The sequence below is a fragment of the Primulina huaijiensis genome, chromosome 1 (genome assembly GCF_012295235.1).
Source record: "Primulina huaijiensis isolate GDHJ02 chromosome 1, ASM1229523v2, whole genome shotgun sequence".
Lineage (NCBI taxonomy): Eukaryota > Viridiplantae > Streptophyta > Magnoliopsida > Lamiales > Gesneriaceae > Primulina > Primulina huaijiensis.
This window is the reverse complement of record NC_133306.1, coordinates 23,537,502-23,564,709: the sequence shown is the minus strand read 5'-3', so window position 1 is coordinate 23,564,709 and position 27,208 is coordinate 23,537,502. Positions and strand designations below refer to the sequence as shown.

General features: G+C 31.8%; 4 protein-coding genes across 6 annotated transcripts; 1 reads left to right on the top strand and 3 right to left on the bottom strand.

Moving 5' to 3' along the window:
* Nucleotides 1-362: 362 nt before the first annotated feature.
* LOC140964617 (uncharacterized) lies at nucleotides 363-1,914 on the bottom strand. The gene is made up of 4 exons (XM_073424511.1): nucleotides 1,603-1,914; nucleotides 1,395-1,515; nucleotides 902-1,290; nucleotides 363-657 (listed from the first exon to the last, which is right to left on the bottom strand). Exons 1-4 carry the CDS (start codon nucleotides 1,638-1,640, stop codon nucleotides 426-428), a joined length of 780 nt encoding a protein of 259 aa, XP_073280612.1. The 5' UTR covers nucleotides 1,641-1,914; the 3' UTR covers nucleotides 363-425.
* A 9,343-nt stretch (nucleotides 1,915-11,257) lies between these two features.
* Nucleotides 11,258-12,292, bottom strand: LOC140964531 (E3 ubiquitin-protein ligase SGR9, amyloplastic). The gene has a single exon (XM_073424418.1). It carries the CDS (start codon nucleotides 12,281-12,283, stop codon nucleotides 11,444-11,446), a length of 840 nt encoding a protein of 279 aa, XP_073280519.1. The 5' UTR covers nucleotides 12,284-12,292; the 3' UTR covers nucleotides 11,258-11,443.
* Nucleotides 12,293-15,017: 2,725 nt separating this feature from the next.
* Nucleotides 15,018-18,735, bottom strand: LOC140986239 (uncharacterized). 3 transcript variants are annotated; one of them, XM_073454349.1, is made up of 7 exons: nucleotides 18,640-18,735; nucleotides 17,706-17,821; nucleotides 16,706-16,745; nucleotides 16,467-16,562; nucleotides 16,036-16,232; nucleotides 15,747-15,845; nucleotides 15,018-15,621 (listed from the first exon to the last, which is right to left on the bottom strand). In XM_073454349.1, exons 2-7 carry the CDS (start codon nucleotides 17,813-17,815, stop codon nucleotides 15,219-15,221), a joined length of 945 nt encoding a protein of 314 aa, XP_073310450.1. In that variant the 5' UTR covers nucleotides 17,816-17,821; nucleotides 18,640-18,735; the 3' UTR covers nucleotides 15,018-15,218. The 3 variants fall into 3 exon arrangements, with proteins under 3 accessions (XP_073310450.1, XP_073310465.1, XP_073310457.1); XM_073454364.1 differs by lacking the exon at nucleotides 18,640-18,735 and having other exon boundaries at nucleotides 16,706-17,009; nucleotides 17,706-17,827; XM_073454356.1 differs by lacking the exon at nucleotides 18,640-18,735 and having other exon boundaries at nucleotides 16,467-17,009; nucleotides 17,706-17,827.
* Nucleotides 18,736-22,831: 4,096 nt separating this feature from the next.
* Nucleotides 22,832-25,516, top strand: LOC140986233 (caffeic acid 3-O-methyltransferase 2-like). The gene is made up of 4 exons (XM_073454337.1): nucleotides 22,832-23,307; nucleotides 23,410-23,720; nucleotides 24,076-24,140; nucleotides 25,070-25,516. Exons 1-4 carry the CDS (start codon nucleotides 22,892-22,894, stop codon nucleotides 25,364-25,366), a joined length of 1,089 nt encoding a protein of 362 aa, XP_073310438.1. The 5' UTR covers nucleotides 22,832-22,891; the 3' UTR covers nucleotides 25,367-25,516.
* The last annotated feature ends 1,692 nt before the right edge of the window (nucleotides 25,517-27,208 follow it).

The following is a 27,208-nucleotide window of genomic DNA, read 5'->3' as shown; positions in this document are numbered from 1 at the left end:
AAGTTATTTTTTTTAAATTTTTTTTTTTTTTTTTGTAAATGACATGTATTATTATTATTTTTATAACAAGTTGTTGTCCATTAAATCGGCCCTTTGTCCGAGAGAATTGTGTATGCTAGATTTGTAATATTGAGAATAACATTGTTTCAAATAAGCAAGGACTAAACTAATTTTTAACTATATGATCACATAAAGGGATGCAAATGCAACCAATTCCGTCCACAGCCAGAACCAGAGAGTACCTCAAATTAAGCTTTTTATTCCCTTCAACACTACTATTCAGACATTGTCACATTGATCTATTTAGTAAGAAAACCTTAATTTAGCCTACTATATATGTTCTGATACATCGTCTTTTCTACCTTAATCTAGGTTACTTTAACCGTTTTGATACATTCTCTTTTCTCCATCGAGCTTACCTTAATCTAGCCTACTATAACCGTTTTGATACATCGTCTTTTCTCCATCGAGCTTTTAAGTTGTTCTTTAGCATGACTTAGAGCATCGAGGACCTCTTTCACAGTAGCATCAAGAACTTCTGGATCTATGGTTTCACTCTTCTGTGGCGTATGTATTAGAATTAAAGCCATTGAATTATCCACATTGTCCTCTTGATCATCTTCTTGGTTAAGTCCCTCTTCAGTCGATGATTCTATACTGTAATTGTAAAATTTACGTCCGAAAACAATCAGCATTAGAAATTTAGTGGTTTGAACACGAAGTTGTGCTTGGATTACTGCAGTTATCAATACAAGTACTTAAATAAAGAGGAAATCGATTTGAAATCCTCAAATATAATATCCAATCCAATCCAAATAATTCAAATTGATTAAATTCATGAATACGAAATTCTTGACCTCAAATGACAAAGTCATAAAAAGATGTAATTTTGAATACCCACCTATGCTTATCCGTGTTTGAAGAATTTTCTGCCGAATTTAGCACAAGGTCTTCTGAAACTTTCGCAGCAAATGGGATTTGATCCAACCCCCTTTCCGTTTCCTTCCAATTGAGTCCATTTTTGCCCATATTTTCTGACCCTTTTTGGGACTTGAAATGCTCCACCGATTCTTGATTTTCACCCCTTCCTCGAATTTCTTTGGCGCCTGAAGAAGCTAATGACGAGACAGAGAAAATGTCGCTTCTGTCCATTAAAATTGACTGCTCCGATTCATCAGAAACATATGATATGTTCTTGGATTCGAGCTTCTTGATCAAGAATCTCAGCTTCCTCTCGACCCTGTCTCTTGATTTTGCCTCTTGTTTTAGCATGGTTTCCAGTTGAATCAGCTGTTATTTTCAGACATTAACGATGATACATCAGCTGATATTTTTATAACCTCCACTCTATGAAAAGGTGGAAAAACTGCATATCAAACACAAAGAAAAAGTACCTTGTTTCCTAATTGCTCTGCCTCCTCTTTAGCATTTCTTGAAACCATTCTCTCTGCAAGCAATCTTCCCCTTAAAGAATCCACTGTTCTCACAATATCTTCTCCTTCCAATCTTTTCTCACTGAAAAATAAAAATCCCATTTCAAATCGTGGAAAACATGAAAATAAAAAAAAAGAACAATATAATTTTCCACAAAACATTAATCACCTCCATTTCGCATCACCGTTGTCTCCTCCTCCTGACATAATGTGTTCTTGACCTTTGCGCCTCAAGATTTTTTTTGTGCATCAGGTGGGAATCAATCAATCTGTAGAAAACAAGGAAAACAATTCTGCATACTTTTCTTTATCTCCCATTTTAGGCTCAAGCAGTTGGAAAAACAGTGAGGAAATTTATAGTAAGTTCATGGAAAAACATGTAATTTTTTAAAAATAAAATAAAATTTATGTCGCGCTCTGTTTTTTCGAAACAACAAAGGTGCTCCCAACTGCTAATGTTGTAATAATAATAATAATAATAATATACAATAAAATAAATGATTTTTTTGGTGTGTCAGAATGAAGCTTTGGCCTTTTCCCTTGCCCCCCACCATGAATGATTTTCAGGCAACGCCTTCTCTCTCAGTTACTTTACATTAAAGCAGTAACTACGCTTCTTTGTAACTGTTACTTGCACCATTGTTTCCTCATCATTTCCTCATTAATACCCATTTTATTTCATTCTAATTACAATGAATTCTATAATTGTGATTCTTTAGACCGATACAAGAACGAAATAAATATTAAGAAAAACCCATAAATTGTCGAATCTATAATGCTAAATCATTACTAATTTGATTCAAAACTTGCACGGAAATGTATATAAAGCCATAATTCTGAATTCTTTAAAACGCGTCTTGATCTCCCAGATCTACGCGCTATTTACTTGAGAGAATTTTTCTATCCTGAACTATTTTTTCAATGAGAAATAAGAAAATGGAATGTGATGTCGTATGATCTGGGGACCATGACCCATAAATAGACAATATTTATCATCATCTTCAGATATTTCTGTTTTAGTTAATCATAAAAACAGAAATTATACTTACGTCTTTACTGATTAAAGTCTCATAATCTATTAGATACATTAAATCTCAATAACCTGAAACCTTAGTTGATCACTTTATTTTTGACTTAACTCAATAGACAACCAACAACGCATAATTATTCGTATATAAGCCTACATAAATAAATTTGATCCAACAAGAAAAACCAATCGACGATAGATTTAACCCCTAAATATCTAGCACCAAGACACAAAGTTATGTAAAAATTTGATTTCAATTATTCTATATCACAACATATTCTACCACAATTCTAATGTCTCCAATGACATTGACGTAGTTAAATATTTAGTTGACCATCTCTAATTTTGACATTTTGTTAGTTTAGAATACTCTGAACTTTCAAATGTCAACAAATTAATATATTGTGTTGCACTCCACGATACGAATAATGGTCCAAGTAACCGACAACATGTGTTATTATTTATATACGAATAAACTACATTAAGAACAATAATTTTCTGGGAATAATATTTAATGCAATATAAACTTTATACCTCTCCGATTTTCAAATTCTACGAATATAATAATTTGATCTCCAATTTTCTAAGAATAGTTATAAAATACGACAAACCTGGTTGTACTTGTAATGGCCTACCTATTTCTTGATTTAAATTATTAATTTTTTTTAAAAAAAAATGGGAATTTTTATTAAATTTTAGTCACGGGATATGGTGGTGTGGAAATTTCACCGCCCCATGCCTCTTTGTATCACTCTTGGTTCGTGTTGTTAATTTCACGTTTAACTTGCTGACTATATCGATGGGCTAATGTCCCGACAGTTCATTTAATGGCTATGGGATAATTTTTACTATTCAATTTTTTTTAAAAAAAATTTATTTATGATTTTATTAATCTTTTGTATTAATATGGGGATTTTTTATTGCTAAATATGTCTTGTGAATTTTGCTATCACTTTAATTATGGCATCTAGTTTGATCGAGCTCAAGTTCTATGATTTTTCGGTTTTCTGCATCTATGATTTTAAGTTTGGGACGATATATTAGATTTGAAATCTAATTATAACAATATTCTTTCTCAAGTAAAAAAAATATATAGTGGAGATATATCTTTTTGAGTGTCACTTGAATTGTTATTGTTTCATATTCTCTCTTGTTTTTTAGAAAAAAAACATGTTTCGATTTTTATTTTAAAAGATGTATAATCTATTTAATATGTTGTGTGTTTATTTTTCACAAAAATTTATATGAGACGGTCTTACGTATTAATTTTGTGATATAGTTTAGAAACCTATAGCGGCCAGTGGAAAAAAGTATTTTTTATGTTAAAATTATTATTTTTTCATTGCAGTTATAAACCACGAAGTTGACACGTTTCACGGATATTAATATGTGATATCGTCTCCTTCGATACCCACTTGTCATTATTTTGTTGCGATATTTTGGGTGCGTCGTATAGATTTGAAAGGTAAACTTGTGATGAGTATTTATCAAGCTTTTGTAGATTTTGTTTGGTTGATGGTGAATTTTCTCCATCATTTTTCTCATGGAATAACCAAAGGCCCGAATGTTTTAGAAATTTTCTAATATTTTTATTTTCGTCATTATTTTATCGGTAAATTTCAAAAAAATGCCTCTGCCAATGTTTCAATTAAAATTCAGTACCTAACCATTATTTTTTAGAAATCAGTACCTGACAAATCTATACATTTAGTTTTAACTACCCATAAAGCAAACTTTACATTTTTACCCTTTATTATTTAAATAAATATATTAATTTATCCACAAAAATTATATCATTTTTCTCCATTTAAAATATAATTTTAACAAAATATTGTTTCTCAATTATCATGGAATAAAAGTAAATACTTATTTTGACATACAAAGTNACCCGACCCGATTGACACCCCTACTCAACATGAAATAAGATTAAATATTTATTTTGACCAACAAAATACCTATTTTGGAGTTCTAAATGCTTGATTTTACTCTTTGAATACTCCAAATGTGTAAGAAAATACTGGATCTTCGAGCTATCACAATAAATTCAATAATTATTGGTATTTTCATTGAAAATGCATTAAGATGACTTATTCATGTCATCTAATTTTTGAAAAAATACAGTTTCTCACTCTTTGTTGAATTAGAAAAATTACTTATTTTGATCAATAAAATACCTATTTTCGGGTTCCAAATATTTGATTTGGCTATTTGAATACTTCAAATGTGTAAGAAAATACTTAAGTTTCAAGTAATATTAAGTGACTTTTGATTGTGTCATTTGTGAAGTTAAAATGTGATACTTAAATTGGTACACAAAGTATCTAATTAGAGTATATAATACATGATTTTACCCCGTAAATACTCATATCCAATTATTTGAGGATGCCAAAATATAATTTGAAGTTAATATTAAGTGACACCGATGATGATATTCGTGAAGAAAAAATGTGATACTTAAATTAATACAAATAATACATAATTCGAGTTCACAAACACTTGATTTTACCTTTTAAATACTCAAATTCGATTGAGTATGTCAAAATATATAATTTGAAGATAATATTGAATATTTTTTGATGATGAGATTTGTGAATAAAAAACGTGCTACCTAAATTGGTACAAATAGTACCTAATTTGATTTCACATATACTTGATTTTACCCTTTTAAGACTCGATTTTGATTATTTTGGGATATAAAAAATATAGTTTCAAGTAATATTGAGTGATTTTTTATGTGTCATTTGTGAAGTCAAAATATGATACCTAAATTAGTACAAAAAATATCTAATTCGAGTATATCAATACTTTATTTTACTCCCTAAATGACAAGTATTTTAATTTTAGTTTGCAAATACTTGATTTTGTAAATGAGATACTTAGAATATGTATTGAAATACTGGATATTCGAATAAGCAACGTAAGTTCACCAAATATTGGTATTTTTATGGAAGATACATTTGGATTACATATTCATATCATTTAATAATTAAAAAAAAACAAATTCTCAACTAAGCATGAAAATTTTAAAGTATTTAGTTTTACTTGAGAAGTACCTAATTTGAGTTTGCAAATACTTGATTTCGTAAATGAGATACTCACAATATGTATTAAAATACTAGATATTCGAATAGGCAACGTAAGTTCACCAAGTATTGATATTTCCATGGAATAAGCATTTGGATGACATATCCATATCATTTAATATTTTTTCTGTAAAAGAAAAAAAAATTCCCAACTAAGCATAAAAATTTTAAAGTATTTGTTTTTATTTGAGAAGTACCTAATTTGATATTGCAAATATTTAATTTGGTACATGAGATACTCATAATATGTAATAGAATACTGGATATTCGAATATGTAACGTAAGCTCACCAAGTGTTTATATTTCCTTGGAAGATGCATTTGGATGACATATTCATCTTATTTAATATTTTTTAATAAAAAAAACAAATTATCAACTAAGTATTGAAATTTTAAAATACTTATTTTTACGTGAGAAGTATCTAATGTGATACCTAAATTAATACAAATAATGCATAATACGAGTCCACAAATACTTGATTTTACCATTTAAAACTCAAATTCGATTATTTGATGGTGTCAAAATATATAATTTGAAGTCAATATTGAGTTGCCTTTGATGATGAGATCCGTGAAATGAAAATGTGATACCTAAATTGTTACAAGTATTATATAATTAGATTCCACTGATAATTGATTTTACCCTTTGAAAACTCAAATTTGATAATAAGTATAATGAAAGAATATTGATGCATATAATGAATGATTATCATGATGAATAATGAACTATGTTTATTTATTTAAATGATATGAATAAGTATCCTAATGAATTTTCCGTGGAAAGATTGCATATTCGAATATCCAGTATTTTAATGCATATTGTGAGTATCTCATTTACGAAATCAAATATTTGCAAACTCAAATTAGGTACTTCTCAAGTAAAACTAAGTACTTTAAAAATTTCATGCTTATTTGAGAATTTTTTTACCAAAAAAATATTAAATAAGATGAATATGTAATCCATGCTTAGTGATCGAGCAAAACTTTCATTGTAAAATTCTTAGTAAAAATTAATAATATTCAAGCTCGAAATAATCGCAAGTGCACGATGTCAAGTAATAATATAGTCATGGACTTTCAATAATCGCAAGTGCACGATGTCAAAATGTTCCATGCTTAGGGATTGAGCAAAATTTTCATTGTCTAAGAACTGTATTTCTCAATTATTATTCTTAGTTATTCAATTTTTAGCAGCGAAACTTCAGATGATTGTTTACTACTATGATTATTAAATAAAAACTCAATGAAATGGTTCAAGGATTAAACGATGAAATAAATAAGCTAGAATGATTGATTAAAGTTCAATGAGAAATGAATTTGTTGGGAATCTCGGTTCACCTACCCCCGCTAATCTACTTAATACATTCGACAATTATCTATGCTTTCGACGAGATTTCATATCCAATTGAACATGCCCTCTCAAGCTATGTCAAACTAATTCAACTTCGTGAAGTAATTAAATCTCTTTAATTATTTATCAATTGTGAATTGCATGTCGTTTTATTAAATCTCATAGCTTTCGACCAATTGGAACATGTCATCCAAATGCATCATGGATGGAAATGCGAGCACTTGGTGAACTTACGTTACATATTCGAATATACAGTATTTTAATACTCATTATGAGTATCTCATTTACCAAATCAAGTATTTTAAAACTAAAATTAGGTATTTCACAAGTAAAACTAAGTACTTGAAAAAGTTCAATTGCGAATTTATTTTTTTAACAATAAAAAAAATAATTAAATGAAATGAACATGTCATCTAAATGCATCTTGGATGGAAATGCGAGCACTTGGTGAACTTACATTGCATATGCTAATATCCAGTATTTTACTACTCATTCAGAGTATTTAATTTAACAAATCAAGTATTTTAAAATTGAATTTAGGTATTTCGCAAGTAAAACTAAGTACTTCAAAAAGTCCAATGCTTAGTTGCGAATTTGTTTTTCATTTAAAAATTAAAAAATATATTTGAATGGAATGTACATGTCATCTAAATGCATGTTGGATAGAAATGCGAGCACTTAGTGAATTTACATTGTCTACTAGAATATCCAGTATTTTATTAACTTTTATGAATATTTCAATTACCAAATCAAGTATTTAAAATTGAAATTAAGTATTTCGCAAATAAAAGTAAATATTTCAAAATGTTCAATGCTTAGTTGCGAATTTTTTTTTTAAAATAAAAAAATAATTAAATAAAATGAACATGTAATCCAAATGCATATTGGATGGAATGCGAGTATTTAGTGAACTTACGTTGCATATTCGAATATACAGTATTTTAATACCCATTATGAGTATCTCATTTACCAAATCAAGTATTTTAAAATTGAAATTAGGTATTTCGCAAATAAAACTAAGTATTTGAAAAAGTTCAATGCCTAGTTACGAATTTGTTTTTTTTAACAATAAAAAAAATAATTAAATGAAATGAACATGTCATCCAAATGCATCTTAGATGGAAATGCGAGCACTTGGTGAACTTACATTGCATATTCGAATATCAAGTATTTTAATACCCATTCTGAGTATCTCATTTACTAAATCAAGTATTTTAAAATTGAAATTAGGTATTTCGCAAGTAAAAGTAAGTATTTGAAAAAGTTCAATGATTAGTTACGAATTTGTTTTTTTAACAATAAAAAAATAATTAAATGGAATGAACATGTCATCCAAATGCATCTTGGATGGAAATGCGAGCACTTGGTGAACTTACGTTGCATATTCGAATATCCAGTATTTTAATACTCATTCTGAGTATCTCATTTACCAAATCAAGTATTTTAAAATTGAAATTAGGTATTTCGCAAGTAAAACTAAGTACTTCAAAAAGTTCAATGCTTAGTTTCGAATTTGTTTTTCTTTTAAAAATTAAAAAAATATTTAAATGAAATGTACATGTCATCTAAATGCATGTTGGATAGAAATGCGAGTACTTGATGAAATTACATTGTCTACTAGAATATCCAGTATTTTATTAATTTGTATGAGTATCTCAATTACCAAATCAAGTATTTAAAATTGAAATTAGATATTTCGCAAGTAAAAGTAAGTACTTCAAAATGTTCAATGCTTAGTTGCGAATTTTTTTTAATTAAAAAAATAATTAAATGAAATGAACATGTAATCCAAATGCATCTTGGATGGAATGCGAGCATTTGGTGAACATACGTTGCATATTCGAATATCTAGTATTTTAATACCTATTATGAGTATTTCATTTACCAAATCAAGTATTTTAAAATTGAAATTAGGTATTTTCGCAAGTAAAACTATAAGTACTTGAAAAAGTTCAATGCTTAGTTGCGGATTTGTTTTTTTAACAATAAAAAAATAATTAAATGAAATGAACATGTCATCCAAATGGATCTTGAATGGAAATGCGAGCATTTGGTGAACTTGCGTTGCATATTCGAATATTCAGTATTTTAATAAACATTTTGAGTATTTCATTTACTAAATCAAGTATTTTAAAATTGAAATTAAGTATTTCGCAAGTAAAACTAATTATTTCAAAATTTTCAAATAGTTGAGAATTTGTTTTTTTTTTAAATGAAAAATATTTAAATTCAATTTACATGTCATTCAAATGCATTGGGAATGACCAGAGGAAAGAGAAGATGATTAACAAAAATTGGTATTTATATAATTTTTTATTAATTAAAAGGGTAAAAAGTTAAAAATACATAAAACATGTAGTAAAAGCTAAGTTGTTCTTTTGTCAGGTATTAAAATACAAAAAAAAACTGATGGGTACTGAATCTTAAATAAATAATTGACAGATGTATTTTTCTCCAATTCACCCTTATTTTATACTTAAAAATCAATTTAATTTTTAATAGAGTCACTTCAATAACTAAATCTGGTTTTAACCAATCCTGCCAAATGGAAAGAAGTGAGCAGTGGCATCCACATGCAAGCCCAGGTAGTCTATTTTTTTTTAAATTTAATGTAAATTTTGGAATAATATGATATTAATTTGGATATATCAATTTAAAATATTAAAAGATTTTAGAGTTTAAAATTTTAGTTCGGACAGAGCTATATTTCTGGTTCCGCCAAAGAACACTTATTTCCTGTTTCGCATTATTTTTTTTATTACTATAACAAAACACTTGTAATTTATTTTTACAAAAAATAAAATTATTTGTCCAACAGCTAAAACAAAAAATAAAAAATAAAAAAAACATTATTTTTCTAAACCATCTTATTACAGATGTTAAGGCGCGTATTTGGTGTGGCCACTCCACGCATTAAAAAAAAACACACACACAATTTTGTAATAATAATAATTGCCTGTTTACTTTTCTGAGAAGCTAAGCCTGGAGAAAGCATTATCTTATTAATGCCAATTATTATTGCATCTTCCCATGCGTTTGGGCCATGTAATATAAATAATCATCAATGACAAAAATTTACTAATTAATTTTTCAAGTTATTACTTTTAATTTTTTTTGACATATTCCAAATCCTCATGGACCTGAATCTATTACGTGACCAAATTGATGAATTTGGTTTAAATAAATCCGAAAAATAAAATTACACAAAATAAACTCATTATTTAATAAATAATTTTCTGAACAAATGGATGTGGTATATATTTGGGAAAGTTGATGAAAAATCCCCAATCAAAATATTTCTTTGGGTTCACTCCCTACCCACAAAATTGTGGTACTATGTCATACAAAATGTGGTACACTTCATGTGGAAATGTGGTACTAAAAAAGTATCCAGGGACTGAACACAAAAAAATCGACAACTGAGGACTAAAGGTCAATTTCCCGTATACATTTAGCAATCAAGTGTTGTCCCTTTGGCGGAGTGACCCCCAAACCTTCAGTCCTTCACTCATGTCAATTTCACCAATCTTTTTCCAATCAAAACACTGTATCAGTGAGCCCAGGCCCAGAACATTAGCAGAAATGGCCAAATTTTCACCTGGGCAGGACCGTCTGCCTAACCCAAAAGGAATTAATCTAAAGCCCAAATCTTTGTTACCATCTAAGCCCACAAATCTCTCGGGCCTAAATTTCTCAGGATCCGCCTAAACATTTGGATTGTGGTGAATTTCCCAAGAGTTGACAAGGAGTATAGTTCCCTCCGGTATCCAGTATCCTCCCACCGTGCACTCCGCCGAGTAGCGGTGGGGAAAAATCACCGATACCGCAGGATGCAAGCGGAGAGTTTTTAGGATGATGTGGCGGAGATTCGGAAGCGCCGGCACGTTGGATTCGCAGATGAGGCGGTCTGTTCTGGCATATGTGTCGATTTCGGATTGCGTTTTTTTGTTAATGTGTGGATTATCTAGTAATATAGAAAATGCCCACTCTACAGCGATTGCAGATGTTGAGGAACCTCCCTTAGAGTAATTGCATGAGTCTAATTTCCAATTTTAGATTAACACTTGAAATTTTCGTAAAATTTATAACTGAAAAATCTACTCAAACATATAAACGCTGACCCAAATCACGCAGAGAAAAATTCGCTTATCACAAACGAGTGATACTCACCACTCATTCATCACCACCATTCGTTTCATTCTAATACTAGAGACATATTTCATTCTCCAATCAATGCAAACATAAAACAAAAATAACTTAGTATATATATATAATCATTAATTTTATTTTTCTTATTGTAAAAAATGACCAATCCAAGTACCCAATATACGAGATATATATGTGGTGGAAAATTACATTTATTAATTAGTCCCTATTGCATGAGTATTATAGAGTGAGTGTATATAGTTTTTATAATTTGTTTAAAACCGATGAGATTATATGTAAAATCTACAACTGGAGACAAAATATATAATAATTTTAATTCTACCAGAAAATCTTTGCTAATATTTTCAATAATTGGCTCAATATTATTTACTAGTCAATATGATCTAAACAATCATGTGCAAGCCGCCGATCCTGGCGAGATCCTCAAAAATCCGATCAATCTCACGGCGGGCATCATCTGTTGGCAGCCAGTAACGGCAGCAGGGGCACGTATTTTTGTTCCGCAGCCACCGCAATATGCACATCCAATGAAAGTAATGGCCGCACGGCAGCTCACACACTTCTCTCCCCTCCTTAATCTCTTCCTTACATATCACACACTCCTCTCCTCCGGCACTCACTTCCACCGAGGGCAGCGCCACCACCGCCGCAGCTGCGGCTGCCACCCCTGTTCCCGCCTTTCCCAACTCACCGCCGCAACCCATTACATTAACAAAATTACTACATTTTGCCAAAATTTCGACGTACTCGTTTAATACTTCAAACGTTGAGAATCCGCCGAACCCGGACAGATTTAATATGTTACGGGAGACGTGATTACACAGAAGAATCCGCCATTGCGAAGGCGGTGTTTCGAGGAGTTGTTGACGGTCGTGTTGATGGAGTTCGCAGAGGAGGAGGAGGAGGAGGACGGCATCGAGGTCCCGGAGTTTCATGCTCGCGGAGGAGTTCAGAGGTGTCGCGGCGGCGGTGCCTTGCATGGAGTTTTTTAGAAGGGTGAGATTGGAAAGAAGATGGCGAGCTATGAGGAGGGACTTGTGGCGGAGGGAGAGGGAACGGAGGTGGCGGAGGGTGAGGGAGAAGAGGGTTGGGGAGGAGAGGAGGTAGGATTGGCGGCGGCGGTGGTCGCGGAAGATGGCGGAGATGGAGTTGGTGAGATCGGAGAGTTGGGGAGGGGAAAGAGTGGAGAGGGCTTGCATGATTATGGTTTGGTTTTCCATCATAGGATCATGTGCAAGACTACCAAGTGAAATAGGAAATAATTATTTATAGTTAGTATCTTCGGAAATTTTGTAGGAAAAAAGAAAGAAAAACAATTATTTTTGACCTTAAAGGGTGCAATTAGGTTTTATTAACATGTGTTGTTTGATCACCATGTCTAACTTTTTTAGTTTCCTTTCCAAAAAAAATCACACTAATGTGTACATTAATCCCATTTAAAATCAACATTTAATTTATATGTTATAAAATCAAGATTTTTTTTATTTTTTATTTTGGTTTTGAACTTGTGCTATATTTCTTACTAACTATATAGTAATACATAGTTAAACTTTTGAGTATGTATCTTGTGAGACGGTCTCACATATCTTTATTTCATGAAGCAAGTTAACTTTATTTTTATTTATAATAAAAAATAATATTTTTCATAGCTGATCTAAATAAAAGATCTGTCTCACAAAATTGATTCATAAAATCGTCTTATTAGAGTTTTTGTGTAATTTTTTTATATATATATTTGTAAGAACGGATTCAGAGTTAATTATTTTGTTATGGAAAGTATTGATTTTTTTTATATATATTTTAGAAGATATTATTTTATTTACGCTAAATTTACTCTAGGTACGATGGGGAAAGGCGTGACATTAGAAAGTTGAGGTGGTGGAGTAATATGGAAGGGAGTGGATGGAAATGTTGGGATCTTGTCCACAAGTAAGTGTCTTGGTTCGAAAATGGCTCAGACTTGTTCACATTTCATTGTCTCCAATTATTCTCATCTAAATAGTATGGTGAAAAGAACAACAAGAAGAGAATAAAAGAGCCAACTGCTGCTGGATCCCTTCATCTACTCATCAATTCATCACTCACTCTCTTGGCCAAACAAAAATAATAATCATGCACATATATGATATATAGGTTGATAAAATCCTACAACGGGATATTATCTCACCGGCCACTGCAGAGTCAACAATCATATAAATAATATGTAGGGTCTATGCTTGGTCTCACGTAAAAAAAAAAAAAAAAAAAAAAAAAAAAAAAAAGAAAAAGAAAAAGACGATGATGGTCATTCGATTTACATCGAACTAGGTCAATGTATTCGGCATAGATTGAACTTACACAAATATATACAGTACTTTGAATATGTTATTACACAATTTTTATTTTGCGTTAATCATCGTTATACTTTTTCATCATTCATATATTTATGGATTTGTTTTTCAATTATATCACTAATATTTATTTTTATTTTGAATTTTTTAGGTGTATTTTATTTTAAAATTTTAGGATACTTTAAAAAGAAATTTGTTAATGTCTGTCAAGCTTCAAGCTTAACTACTAACTAGTGGCATAGAGCAGTAACTAGTAAGGGCCTGGGCCTGGGCCTGAAGAGAATTGGCTAATGCAATCAAACCAAGGAAGGCCCAAAGTATTTGTTGGGTATTTATTTGTCCTCCATAAAAAAAAAAATAAAGGGATATAAATATACTTATATTGTGTTATATTTTATGGAAATGTAAGAATGATTGGTCTATAGGTCCTCTCTCGCGCATGCCGACGTATGAGGTGCAAATCAAGGGGCCGATTTGAAAATGAAAAAGACTTGACTTGTGTGCAAGCGTACGAGCTCGACTTAGGTGCGTCGAATGTCAAACCGATGTATCAACAATACTAATATTTACAATAAAAATTAATAGTATATTTATTAAACTCATATCCCGAGTTAGTTTTTGTTTAATTTAATTAAAATTCAAAAGTAAGTGGAATGTTGATTTTGTTTCTACAAAAGTAGTTCTAGTAATAAATTAAGATTATAGTACACTATTTATCAAATACTACCCACTTCTGATTTTCAATTATTCACTTTTATTTTCACACACTAATCACTCCTCTCTTTTTTTTCCCAATTTTTTTATAATATATAAATTTAATATTTTTTTTAAAGCAGGAGATGTTATAAACACCTCCTAAATATAGAAAGTAGTCGAATTCTGTACAAAATATATAGCCTTGGAGTGTGTTAAACCTTTAGCAGCAGTAGAAACAGAGTGATGAAGCGTGAGCAGCTCTACGATCAGCAGATACTCGAAACTTTATGGTGAGCTACAGGAATGATTCAATCTATTCTCCACCCCGAGGCCCGGAAGGGATCTAGTAAGTTTGCAAATTGCAATTTTAATCAGGTAAATTGGTTTTTGTTTTTTATTTTCACTCATATTTTATTAGAATGTCGATATGGTGTTAAACACGTCTTTAATGTTCGGTGTCATATCTTCAAACAGGCCGTTCCATTAAACTCTTGGGTTTTATATGCATTCTCAATAACCATTTGCAATACGATGAAAAGAATTACATTTTTTAAAAAAATATACCGTTTAATTGGTGAATTTAACACCTATACAGATTTCATCACCCAGTCGACACCCACTCGATTTTTCATGTACAAGACAGCCTTGAACAGGAAACAATCGAAACTGTGCTGCCATGTGACCGAGCTGTGGTATAAGTCCAAGCTATTTTCGTGTTCCGATTTCGAGTCTCTTCCTAATATCAATATTAATGTGTTTAACACGTCAAAAACGTTAGGATGTACTTTGGTACAATAGAAATGAAACGGAGCATTTTTTTCTCTATCCTATTGCCTGTGTTAATATTTGATGTTTCATTGGGGGGCAAAAAATGAAAGGATTAATTTGAAAGGATTGATTTCAACAATCCTTTCATTTTTTTTTAAACATAGAAAACACAGCACAATATTATAATAATAATGCTCAAATTCAAAACCAAAGCAATCTCTGCAGGCCTCTCAAATCAAAGTTAGTTAGTTTGGAGTACTTCAACATTTCAACTACAGTACACTGATAAATAAAACAGAAAAACACACCAACCTCAATGAACCTTACACGACCATATCAAACCATCACCTGCCTTCCAACAATCTCATGGAGACTCACTGCCCCGAGGAGAGCGAATATTATCATTATCATTATCATTATCATCGACGGGGCTTAGGTCATCTCTTGGACTGGGGCTTCTGCCCCGACCATTGGCAGCATAAGGGCTTTCATCGTCCCCCCTTGTAGCAGGGTCCCCAGGGCTTTGGCTAACCTCCTTAGGACTTCCATTATACCTATCATCTTGCTCAGTTTCCATTCTGCTTCTCCTCGGAGAAGATCTCCTTCTCTCAATTGGACTATCATCCCTAATAGGTGTTGGGCTGCGCTTCCTGTTCTTGGAGGGAGAAGAACCCCGTTTTCGTTCGGGACTTTTGCCTGCTGGACTTCTTGATCTCCTTTCATCGTACTCAGCATCACGGCCTCTTCTAGCAGGCGACCTTGACCGGCTGGAAAAATGAAGAATTAAAAATGGGGGGAATTCAGTAGGAATTTAGTGCAGGAGCTTAGTAGCATCTCTTTACATGAGGTAAAACTTATAATCGGAAAATTTAATTTAAAAATAACAATCAACCTGTAGCTGCGGCTTCTGCTGAAACTTCGACTCCTACTCCTGCCACGTCGAGGAGAACGTGACCTCACAGGAGAACGTGAATAACTGCGACCACGTTTACTGAAACAGGGCCAAATAAAAAAACAGGGCCAGATAAAAAAGTTGATAGCCACATCACAGGGCAAAGCAGTGCACTCACAGCTATATATATTAAACTTACATAAATTAAGGCAGACATGACTACTTGTCCTGGAAAAACATCAGGCGGAAAATAGAGAGCAAATCATTACGGCAAATTAAATAGACTTACCTCTGCTTCTTAGGGCTTTCCTGGCAGTTCTTCTCAATATGACCTCTTTCCCCACAGCGATAACACTTGTTTTTCCAGTCTCCAGCCTTGCAATCTCGAGCCCAGTGGCCATCAATGCCACAATTGAAGCACCGCCCAGAACCTGGAGCAGGACCTTTGCCAACATATTCTCTAACTCCTCCAGGTCCACGTGGTACCTGCAGCCACATCATTTAACATCAGAGGCTTAACATGCAGCACACAAAAAAAAACTAAGACAACATTGTACCCGAGGAGCTTATTTACATGTCACTTAAAATTCAATAAGTCCCTACGTTTGATTATGTCAAAACCACACCTCGAGTGACGAAAGCCATGACATGACAACATCCTGCCACATTTTTGGCTTAAAGTAGCTAAGAATTGAAGGAACTAGCCTCAAATTCACTTACTCCTTTGGCAAATTCAACAATGATGCGCCGTCCATCAACATCTCTTCCATCCAAGTTATATCTAGCATCATCAGCATCCCTAGGATCACTGAATTCCTGAAAATTGTGATAGAAAACACAGAAACCAACACAAGAAATCCACACGTAATCGTCAAACATATAATCAACTCATATTTGAAAAGATAGAAGAAATCTGTTAATAATCATAACCAAGAAAGATAAAGAGTGATGATACATACAACAAAGGCGTAGTCTCGCTTCATATCCACGTCGCGTACTCTGCGGAAATGGTTGTCAGAAACATTAAGGCCATCATAACTTACGTACTGGAGTGCATGAAACTTGGTCCTCAAGACGAACTAAACACCAGTTTGATTGTTGCAAAATCCATAAAAACATGCAAAGACAACACAAAGAATCGCCAAAGGCTTCTAACAATCGCCAAGATAATCCACCAAGTCCACCCTCTCACCATTGACCACCAGGTCAGGAATAGTCCACCCTCCCACCATTGACCACCAGGTCACGGAAAGGCTCAGAAACCTTCAATAGAATCATTCAAGTTAAACGCAGAAGCACCTATGCCACATTGTTCCTTCACAAATAATACGATCACAGAGTCGCCAAGGTAAGAACCATGCTTAGAAAGCAAAAATGTTCTTACTTGGAGGTGAGAAGCAGAACCACATTCTCCAGTGCTAGATCTCTCGTGACAGAGATAGAAGCATGGGTTTGCTAGAATTCTCATAAATCTTGTAAGGGTGGAAAACTATTTCATTATATAACCTAGATAAACCAACTCGGAGAGAAATAATAAGTAGCCTCTAAAGAACTAATTGATTAGCAATATCTAGCAGAGAATTTTAAAGTAGGTGATGATGGAGATATTATTAAGGCGAACTCAGTACATCGGCTCCATAGTGAAAAACATCACGTAAGAGAAATAGCGAAATACAGAACGTGTCTCAGAAAAGTACAGCCATTTTCGGGAAATAAGCTCGCATTACACTTAAACAAGCTACTGTTCAAGTAAGCATGTATAAAATTTAAATATCTATAAAAACATCATCAAGAACAAAAACACACCATCCATAGAAAAGGAAAACCATATGAACTAAATTAAAGTATTAAATATCACAACCAATAGTAAAATGGATAAAATAAGCCAGATATTTCACATTCGAAAAGATTAGCAGAACTATCACTAAACAAAAACAAGGAGGACGTGGCATTAATTACCTTCCATATCTACTGAAAACATGCTCCAAATCTCGAGAACGGGTTCTGGAAGACAAGTGACCAACATAAAGGCGAGTATTGCCGCCATACCGATCATCATGACGAGGCATTTTATACTGTAGCAACAAAGCTCAAGCTCAAGAATTGCAAAAAGGCAAACAACATCATCAAGGTACACTATGAAATCTCAAAGTAACAAAATACACCAATATAAAAAATGAGCCAGCTAGTCTTATTTGACATAGAAAGATAACCCTAAGCAGGTAAAACACTGAGCTCGACAAGTAGCAAAGAAAAGACCCAGACACAACCAGAATAAAGAAACTAAAGTTTATCACAACTGTTTCTTAACACTTCTTTGATTACGACCATTTTTTTTATTGATACCTCTCAACAATTCAAAATTCCAAAAAATTTCAATTGGAATACAAGAAGAGATTGGGAAAGTATGAAATTAACAACCCATGCCCAGGAGAAATCAGAGAGGAATGTGAAAATAAAATGAAAATCAGATTATTGGAAAAAGCAAAAAAAAGATTAGTTCTTTAAGATATGATACTTAAACCAACGTGAAAGAACACGCNCAAAAAAAAAAAAAAAAAAAAACAGAAAAAAAGAAAAGAAAAAAGAGAACTTTCAATAGAACAATACGGTATCTGAATAAATCCAATAACTGCCATGAGCATTAACAAAATAATTTAACCAATTTTTTACGATCATCCAATTCCCAAATATTACCGCGGTGACAGACAATACTGAAAAAACTCCCAGAACCCCCAGTCTAAAAAAAAACGAATTCTCACGCTATTCAAAAAAAAAAACGAATTCTCACGGAAAACTTTGGTGAGAACCTAAATGAATAAAAGATCGTGTATAATTCACATAAGCAGATAAAATTCATACATATAAACCGAAATATTGAGCTCAAGAATACCCGAAAAACGAAATCGAAACACAGATACTGTTGACGCAACCCTAATTATCAAGAAAACAGCGAGAATGGTATCAGTGGGACTTATTTTTATAACCTAGTGATTTTACGGTCAGGATGATTCTCATGACATCTAAGGGCCAAAATTTAGCACAAGGTGGGCCGAGATGTATCAATGATGTTAGGTCACATGATGCCCAAACATTGGACTTCCTTTGTCAGACTGTCTCATCTTTCCAGTCCCTATATTTATTAAGCTTAAACATTTGAGTTCACAAATTTCTTTTAAAAATTTAACTCATCACCCTTAAAATTATCAGGTACAAAATAAATTTTAGTGAAAAATTAGGCATAAAAAATGTTAAAAAAAACTACAGTGAGTCCGTCTCACAGAATATCTTTTCGTCCTATGAACTTTAAGGTGTATGAAGTTTCATATTTTTTTTATTTTTTAAACGATAGAGACTTCATTTAACTTAAAATGATCTAGGTCAGAGGCAAACCTACGTCAACTCTACCTCCGAACCAGCAGCCTTCGCGCCAAGCAAGACCGCCCTTTTTGAGAAGGAACTCTGACCCATGAAAATTAAATTTTTGAGAAGGAACTCTGACCCATGAAAATTATTACTTGTACGTTTAAAATATTATTTTTTACTGCAAATGTATGATTTTATTTAGTTATGTTATGAAAAATATAGTGTGATAAATGATAATTTGAGTAAAAAATCTTAATTTTTAGTATATTTTGTAATATATGATGATTTGAGTAAAAAAATTATTTTTTTATATCAGAAATATTAATTTTCAGTACGAGTATATATTGAATTGACATAAATCACACACACACACAAAAGAAAACTATTTAAAAAACAAGATAAAAAATAAAAAAGTACAAAAACTATATTTTTTTTTAACGAAAACATATCATACTTCATTAACTAAAAGAAGGTTCGTTACAATCATCGTAAATAAAACTAGGAGCATCACAGAAGACACAAGAACTAGCGTGAGAATTGACGTTTATATCACATATATTAGTTTTGAGCTTGAGCGACTTTTATCCTTGTTTTAGACGGTCGATTCAACTAAGAACTTGTTTAGAATATACGTATACTTCCTGATGAGTTTCTTGATCTTACGTTGCGATGCAGATCTCATGGTACCTATTGCATATTTAAGGACTTTATCTATGCAGCTTTCATGGGTATTCAGATAAAGTATAATGTCATAATCGAATAAAATCGTAAAATATTATTAAAATAAAGATTGTTTTACATTAGAGTCAATAAAAGTCCAAATCACAAGTTGGCTTGCCGGTCACCTACTCTAACAATTTGACCATCCTGCAAACCATAAACTCACCATTTGAATCCCGATCGATCAATCGTTGCAATCCCAATCAAACACGTCCCTTGAAGATTGCTGCATCAGCATTACATTTCATATATCTGCGAGTTGGCGGTCGTTTCCATGTAAGCACCTCATCATTCGCAGTTGTCTGAGTGTCTGTGGCTTGGGGCGATTTGCGAGCATCTAGCCATTGTTTGAGGAGATCCAAGGCCAAAGATATATCGACCTTTGTTGATCTTGTCAAATCAATTTTATTTATATAGACTTATGTGTTATTTGTTATCTATTAAGTTAAGAAATGATCGATTAAAGTTTTGGCTACTGGGTTTTAATGTATCTAATAGATTGTGAGTTTTTAATGTGTAGAGACATAAGTGTTATTTTTGTTTTTATTATGGGCTAAAACAGAAATATTAGAAGATATATACATTATCTATATATGGATCATGGTCTCCAGATCACGCGACATCACGTTACCTATTATCTTCTCCATTAAGAAAATAGTTCAAAAGAGAAAACTAAATTATTCTCTCAAAGAAAGAGCGCGTGGACTTGGTAGATCAGGAGTTCTAAAGAATTCAGGATCATGACTTCAAGTCGGTTAAGTTTTCAATCAAATTCTAGATGATTTAGCCTGATGGATCATGTTGTTTATGAATTTTCTCCGACAAATATATCTGCCACATTCCATAGTTTGTCGTTTCTATATTTCCATATACACCAAATAACCATAAACATGGTGGGCAGCAATCGAGGAGGCCAGCATTCCAAGCAGCTGAAGAACCATTGCACAAAGGAATCTGAATTATTCGCCTGATCATGTACAAGATGCAGAAGATTTACTAATCCCAACATGTCATTTTGGACATGTATGTTTGCTTCTTTATAATTTTAATAGTATATGCTATCAAATTTCAGTTTAATAATATATCTTTGTAATATACGCAAACAATATGATTATGCACGAGGCCTTTATACTAACTAATTACTAGAGTTTTATTTAATATCAAATTTTACTTTATTTTATGTAACTCTTATATCAGTCTTACACAAATTTAATTAATTATATCACTTTATTTTTTTTAAAAAATTAAATATATCACTCCTCATAAAAAAATATTATAAAAAACCATAAATATTTTATAAAGATCTAATTTAAAATAATCTACACAATTTTAAAATTCTTATATAGTTTTTATGTGCAAAAAAAAGTCTTCAAATTTTTTTTACAAAACAAAAAAAAAATTATATATGTTATACGCATCATCGCATGCCAGAAGATACCAACATACATAAAGAATTAGACGTGGGAAACAGTATTATATAATGGTATTTATTTATAAACCGATTAAATTTATTATGATCATGAATCTTAAAAAAAAATTAAAATACTCCTGAGCAATTAGTTTCTAAAATTGTATCTGTATTTGGAGCTTAAGATGACAGCTATCCAAAATCGTATGCACGTTTTGATGAAGACAAAACTGCCCTTCAATAACTAATTGGTCTCCCAATTAAATACGACCCAATAATTCACATGGCAAAAGCGATTTCCTTGCTAACGATAGAATTGAGAGCCACCAAATGACCAAAAGGGTTGGGGTTGGGGGTGGGGTTGGGGTTGGGGCCTCACTTTTTCAATGCCATTGTGGATAACATATTTGTCGGTATATTTAGACCCTAAACGAATCGAGTCGGTTTACAAGTTTTTTGAGCTTAATCGAGTAATATTTGATTTATATTCGAAGTTTCGAGCCGAACTCAAACATACTCAAAACTTTTTCTAAACCAAAATTATTTTGTTTGATAATTCGAGAGACTTACTATTTTATTAAAAATATAATTATATACTAATAAATATAATTTTAAGCTTTCAGGACATTTCGAGTTTTCAAAATTTAATTCTCGAACCTTAATGTTCGAGCAATATATCGAACATCTCAAAAATAAGTTCAAAAAATTCGAGCTAAACTCGTGCAAATTTTTTTTTTTAAATTTTTCGAGTTTTGAACCAAGCTCGAACTCAAATAACTCAATTTTTATTAAATTTTTACTTATACTCTACTCGATTCGATTTGTTTACACCTTAATTACATATATAAAAGCTAAAACTAGTACATTTAGATAGCTAGCCGGGTCATCTCAAAGCCTTGGGGACCATTTAATATTTTTGCTCATAGAGTTGGTTAATAAATTAAAAATTTCTACACTCTTACCCACAATAATTTTGAAGAGAAGAGATACATATTTTATTCAGTTAAGGATAAATTTTTTATATGAATTAAGTTATTTGTATAGGTTCAAGAACATGAATTATACATTATTTTTCATTAATAAATTTAAATTTAGTATTTTGTCGAAGTTTTAATTTAACAATGAAAGCCACATAATATATACAATACCTGTCTATTTATTTAATTAATTACAAAAAATTAGAAGATCATCTATACTATCTATATTATATTATTAAGTTTAAGACAGTTAGAATAATTAACTTTTGGTGTCATTGTCTGTTTTAATAATTATATATATTAATAAAGTATTAATATTTTAATGTAAGTCATATGTAGTTCAGCGGATAAAGTCTTTTTTTAAACTATTTCTTATAATTATATTTTGATCATCATTTAAATTTAAACTAAATGAATTATAAAAAAATATTGTACATACACATAACGCGTAGTCGATGTAATAATACAATATAATGAATTAAAGATTACTCCAAGGCCTATTATGTGATTGGTTCGCAAATATTGAATTTTTCAATTTTTAAAAAAATTAAAAATTAATGCTCAACAATCAATGGGCGACATCATCACGTTCACAGCCTATAAATACATGCTCCATCCAGGAAAACTTATACTAAACAACTCAAACACCAGAAAACAGATAAAAATTAATCAAAATGGATTCCACCGCAGTTTCTGATAATCGTACCTCTACGATGGAGGATTCCAACTTCCTGTTCGCAATGCAACTGGTCACTGCTTCAGTGTTCCCCTCTGTGCTCAAGGCCGCCATTGAGTTGGACCTTCTCGAACTCATCAAGAAACAAGGGCCTGGCGCCTTTGTTTCTGCGGGGGAACTCGCCTCCCAGATTCATGCCACCAACCAGGAGGCGCGTGGCATGCTGGACAGAATCCTCAGCCTGCTGGCCAGCCATTCTGTGCTGAAATGCCGCCAGAAAACACTACCCGATGGCGGGGCGGAGCGGCTGTATTCTCTGGCCCCGGTGTGCGAATTCTTGACTAAGAACGAAGATGGAGTTTCCATGGCTCCTTCTTTGCTCATGACTCAGGACAAAATTCTCATGGATATCTGGCAAGCCATAATATTTTAACCATACGTCGCATATTTAGATTTTTTTGTGAATTTGGCAACTCTATTGCATACTTAATAATTATATATTTAATTACATGAAAGGTACTATCTAAAGGATGCGGTTCAGGAGGGAGGAACCCTGTTCAACAAAGCACATAAAAAGAGCTTGTACGAGTACCACGCGACAGATCCTAGATTCAACACGATCTTTCACGAGGCCATGTCCAATAATTCGACGATTTTCATGAAGAAATTTGTCGAGACATACGATGGCTTCGAGGGTTTGGAGTCCCTCGTTGATGTGGGAGGTGGAATCGGTGCTTCACTCAACATGATCATTTCGAAGCATCCAACTATTAAGGGAATAAATTTCGATCTGCCCCACGCTACCCGACAAGCTCCATTTTATCCTGGTATATGTATAGAGTGGCCGAGCTACGTGCAAAGCCTGGGTGGATCAATTTTTTTTTTTTTTAAATTTATATGTAAATTTTGGAATAATATGATATTAATCTGGGCATGAAGATCAATTTAAAATATTAACAGATTCTAGAGTTTAAAATTCTAGCTCGGGCAGAGCCATATTTCTGTTTCGCTAGTGTTAATGTATATACATATCACCATTACAAATATTAATTTCTTATGTGAGGCAGGTCTATATAATTACCAAGAGATTTACTAGTACCTTCAACATTATCCCAAAAAAAAAACTCTTTTTTTAATTCATATATCAAACGCTGAGCATTATTTTATATTGAATGTGCACAGGTGTGGAGCACGTTGGTGGAGACATGTTTGTTAGCGTGCCGAAAGGGGATGCCATCTTGATGAAGGTTCGTCTCATAGTCAATCCATAGCCATCACAAATTATATTATTTAATAATTAATGTGAAAACGTGTGGATTGCATGCATTTAAAATCATTGTTTAATCACAATTTCCTACACAAGTCATCACATAATTTTGCATTTAATTAGTTAATGGGCTCACAATCAAGGTAGATGGACGATTAATTATCAACGATCATATTGATATTAATTTCATTGTTGATAGATTTGTGAAGTTTAGTAATTTTAACGCGATGCATAGACTGTTAGAACTGTTTTGTGGGCTTATGTAATTTAATTAATTGCTATCTAATAAAAAGTCTAACAAAGTGATATAATTAATTATGAGTCTTCAGAGAATTAAATAAATTGGTTTGATACACTTTATGTGTAGAAACTCATTCCAATTAAGTCTTCTATGATGGGTGGAAGACTGCTAATGTTATATAAGGTTATGGTCCCGAGGCACATAGAATAACAGATAAAATATATACGACACGCATATTCTAGATCTCTCTTTTATCTCATCTAAGTCAATAATAATGTGGTTGATTATCTGTTGCATTGGAAGATGATCTATAACTCGAATGCTAGGTCAATCGATGGATTCTGGTACACATTTACTATTATTTATATTTTCTGATAATTCGACATAAATTCCTTATGTGTTGTGACATATGAATTTAATCACATGATTTATATATTTAATTTTATTAAATCTCCAACATAGATATCTGTTAAATTTAGATTTTTTTAAAAAAATCTAATTTTTCACATTAAAATGTAATGCTATTGGAATAAGTTTTAGTTTCGAATATGTTTGTTTTGCGTTTTTGTTAAAAGAAAATTAGTTTGTGGGAACAAAAGGCATGCAGCTGGTATACACAGGTCTTGTAGGTGGAGGATAATATTTACTTCTCTATTTCTCGGTTGCAGTTCGTTCTCCATAACTGGGGCGACTCCGAGTGCTTAAAAATCTTGGAAAACTGCCGTGGATCGCTGCCGGAGAACGGGAAAATGATCATCGTGGAACGTATTCTTCCAGAGACCCCCAACGAAGATATAAGTTCTAAGCTGGTATTCGATGTTGATTTGATAATGTTGGCCTATATTCCAGGCGCAAGAGAGAGGACGGAAAAGGAATTTCAAGCCCTGGCAAAACAAGCCGGTTTCAAAGAATTTCGTAAAGTTTGTTCGGTTTTTACTCTGGGGATCATGGAATTGATGAAATAAAGAGACCGAAATAAGAGATCAAATGGGCTTGGACGATCTGAAATGAGGTTTATTATACGAATAATGGAGGATTTTTATAATTTATAATAATTGTTCTAGAGATTGAGTTCTTGTTTTAAGATATGTATGGATAAAATTACCGGTTTGAATAATGAGACTTAGAATTGCTTTACTAAGTTCTAAACGTAAGAGGGAAAAACGTTGTTTCACCCACCGCATGGAAAATAAAGTTAAGAGGTATATATATGTCGAAAGCTCAGTCATGGAAGTTAACTCTTGATCGATACTAATTATTTTTATTTAATGTAAAACTTTGTGGAATATAATTAAGTTTGTAGTTTGTAGTTGGTAGTTGGTAGTTGGTAGTTGTGATATAAAAATGCCGTGTTTTGGCAAAATCATTCAAATTAAATTTAAATTACTTTGAAAATAAACATCTATTAATTATTGTAAAATAACGTATCAGCATGAATACATATAACCATATGCAATAAATAAGATTTAAACTGACTATTATTGTGATGCACACACGTTGCATGTGTTATTATTATTTTTAATTTGATCAAATAATACTAAACAATTAACACGATATTATTTTCAATTTAGAAAAATTGTTCGATTGAAAAGATAAATTTTGTTTAGATTTTTTTCTATGTAAAATAACTTAAAGAGGTTTTTAGCAGGATATGAAGGGTAATTATGAAATTAATATNAATTTTAGATATATATATTTTAAATATTTTAAATCATACTTAAAATTAATTTTCATGATCATTCAATAATTTAATGTACACCATATCTATCATTTTCAGCCGATCTCCCTTATAATAATTCTTCATATAACATGTGAGGTTGTTTGGCGCAAATGATAAAAATATACATTATCATCATATGTTTGCAACTAGAGTTCTACAATAATTAGAGCACAATCTTCTGTTTTTTTTTTGTATCTTTTAATTTGTTATCAACATATTATACATAATTTATTATCTCGTCTCACGAAACTATTTTAGACATTTACTAATGTTTCAAATTTTTTTTACCTTGAAATTATATGAATCAATTTATAATATAGCTTTTTTGAAAGGATCGTTCCTACAAATAAATTATTTCACAAAAATTAAATTATTAATAAGCTAAACTAGCTTAACTTTACTAGATAAACAAAATAAAGGAGAAACAGACTTCAAATTAGAATAGAGATGAAGTTTTCAAATAAATTTTATTAATTAAAACAAAATGAAAATTAATTAACTTTAGTCCAGGAATAGGTCTCTTGTGAGACGGTCTCACGAATCTTTATCTGTGAGACGGGTCAACCCTACCGATATTCACAATAAAAAGTAATACTCTTAGCATAAAAAGTAATATTTTTTCATGGAAGACCTAAATAAGAGATCCGTCTCACAAAATACGATCCGTGAAACCGTCTCACATAAGTTTTTACCTTAGTTTCAGTACTTAATCTAACTTATAATCCTAAATAATCAAAAATTAAAAATCAATCAAAATAGATTAGGACAAATCAAATTCAAATTTGATTGCAAGATTACCAAATAACCGACAACTAAATTATATATATTAAACTATATATTATGTTCACAGGTGTCACAACAAAGCAGTCTCTATGAACAAGAACCTAATATTTTTCAATTTGAAAATATTTTTTTCGACATCAATTATTACTATTTAAGAAATAAATAAACCTCAAAATTACATGTTATACGAAGAAAATTCCCCAAACCAAACACTCCGTAAATTTAGCCGCCGCATTTTTTTATTTGCCACGACCTATTATTTCGTAGGTCCTCTGCGTTTTTACTTTTCTATCAATTTAAATAA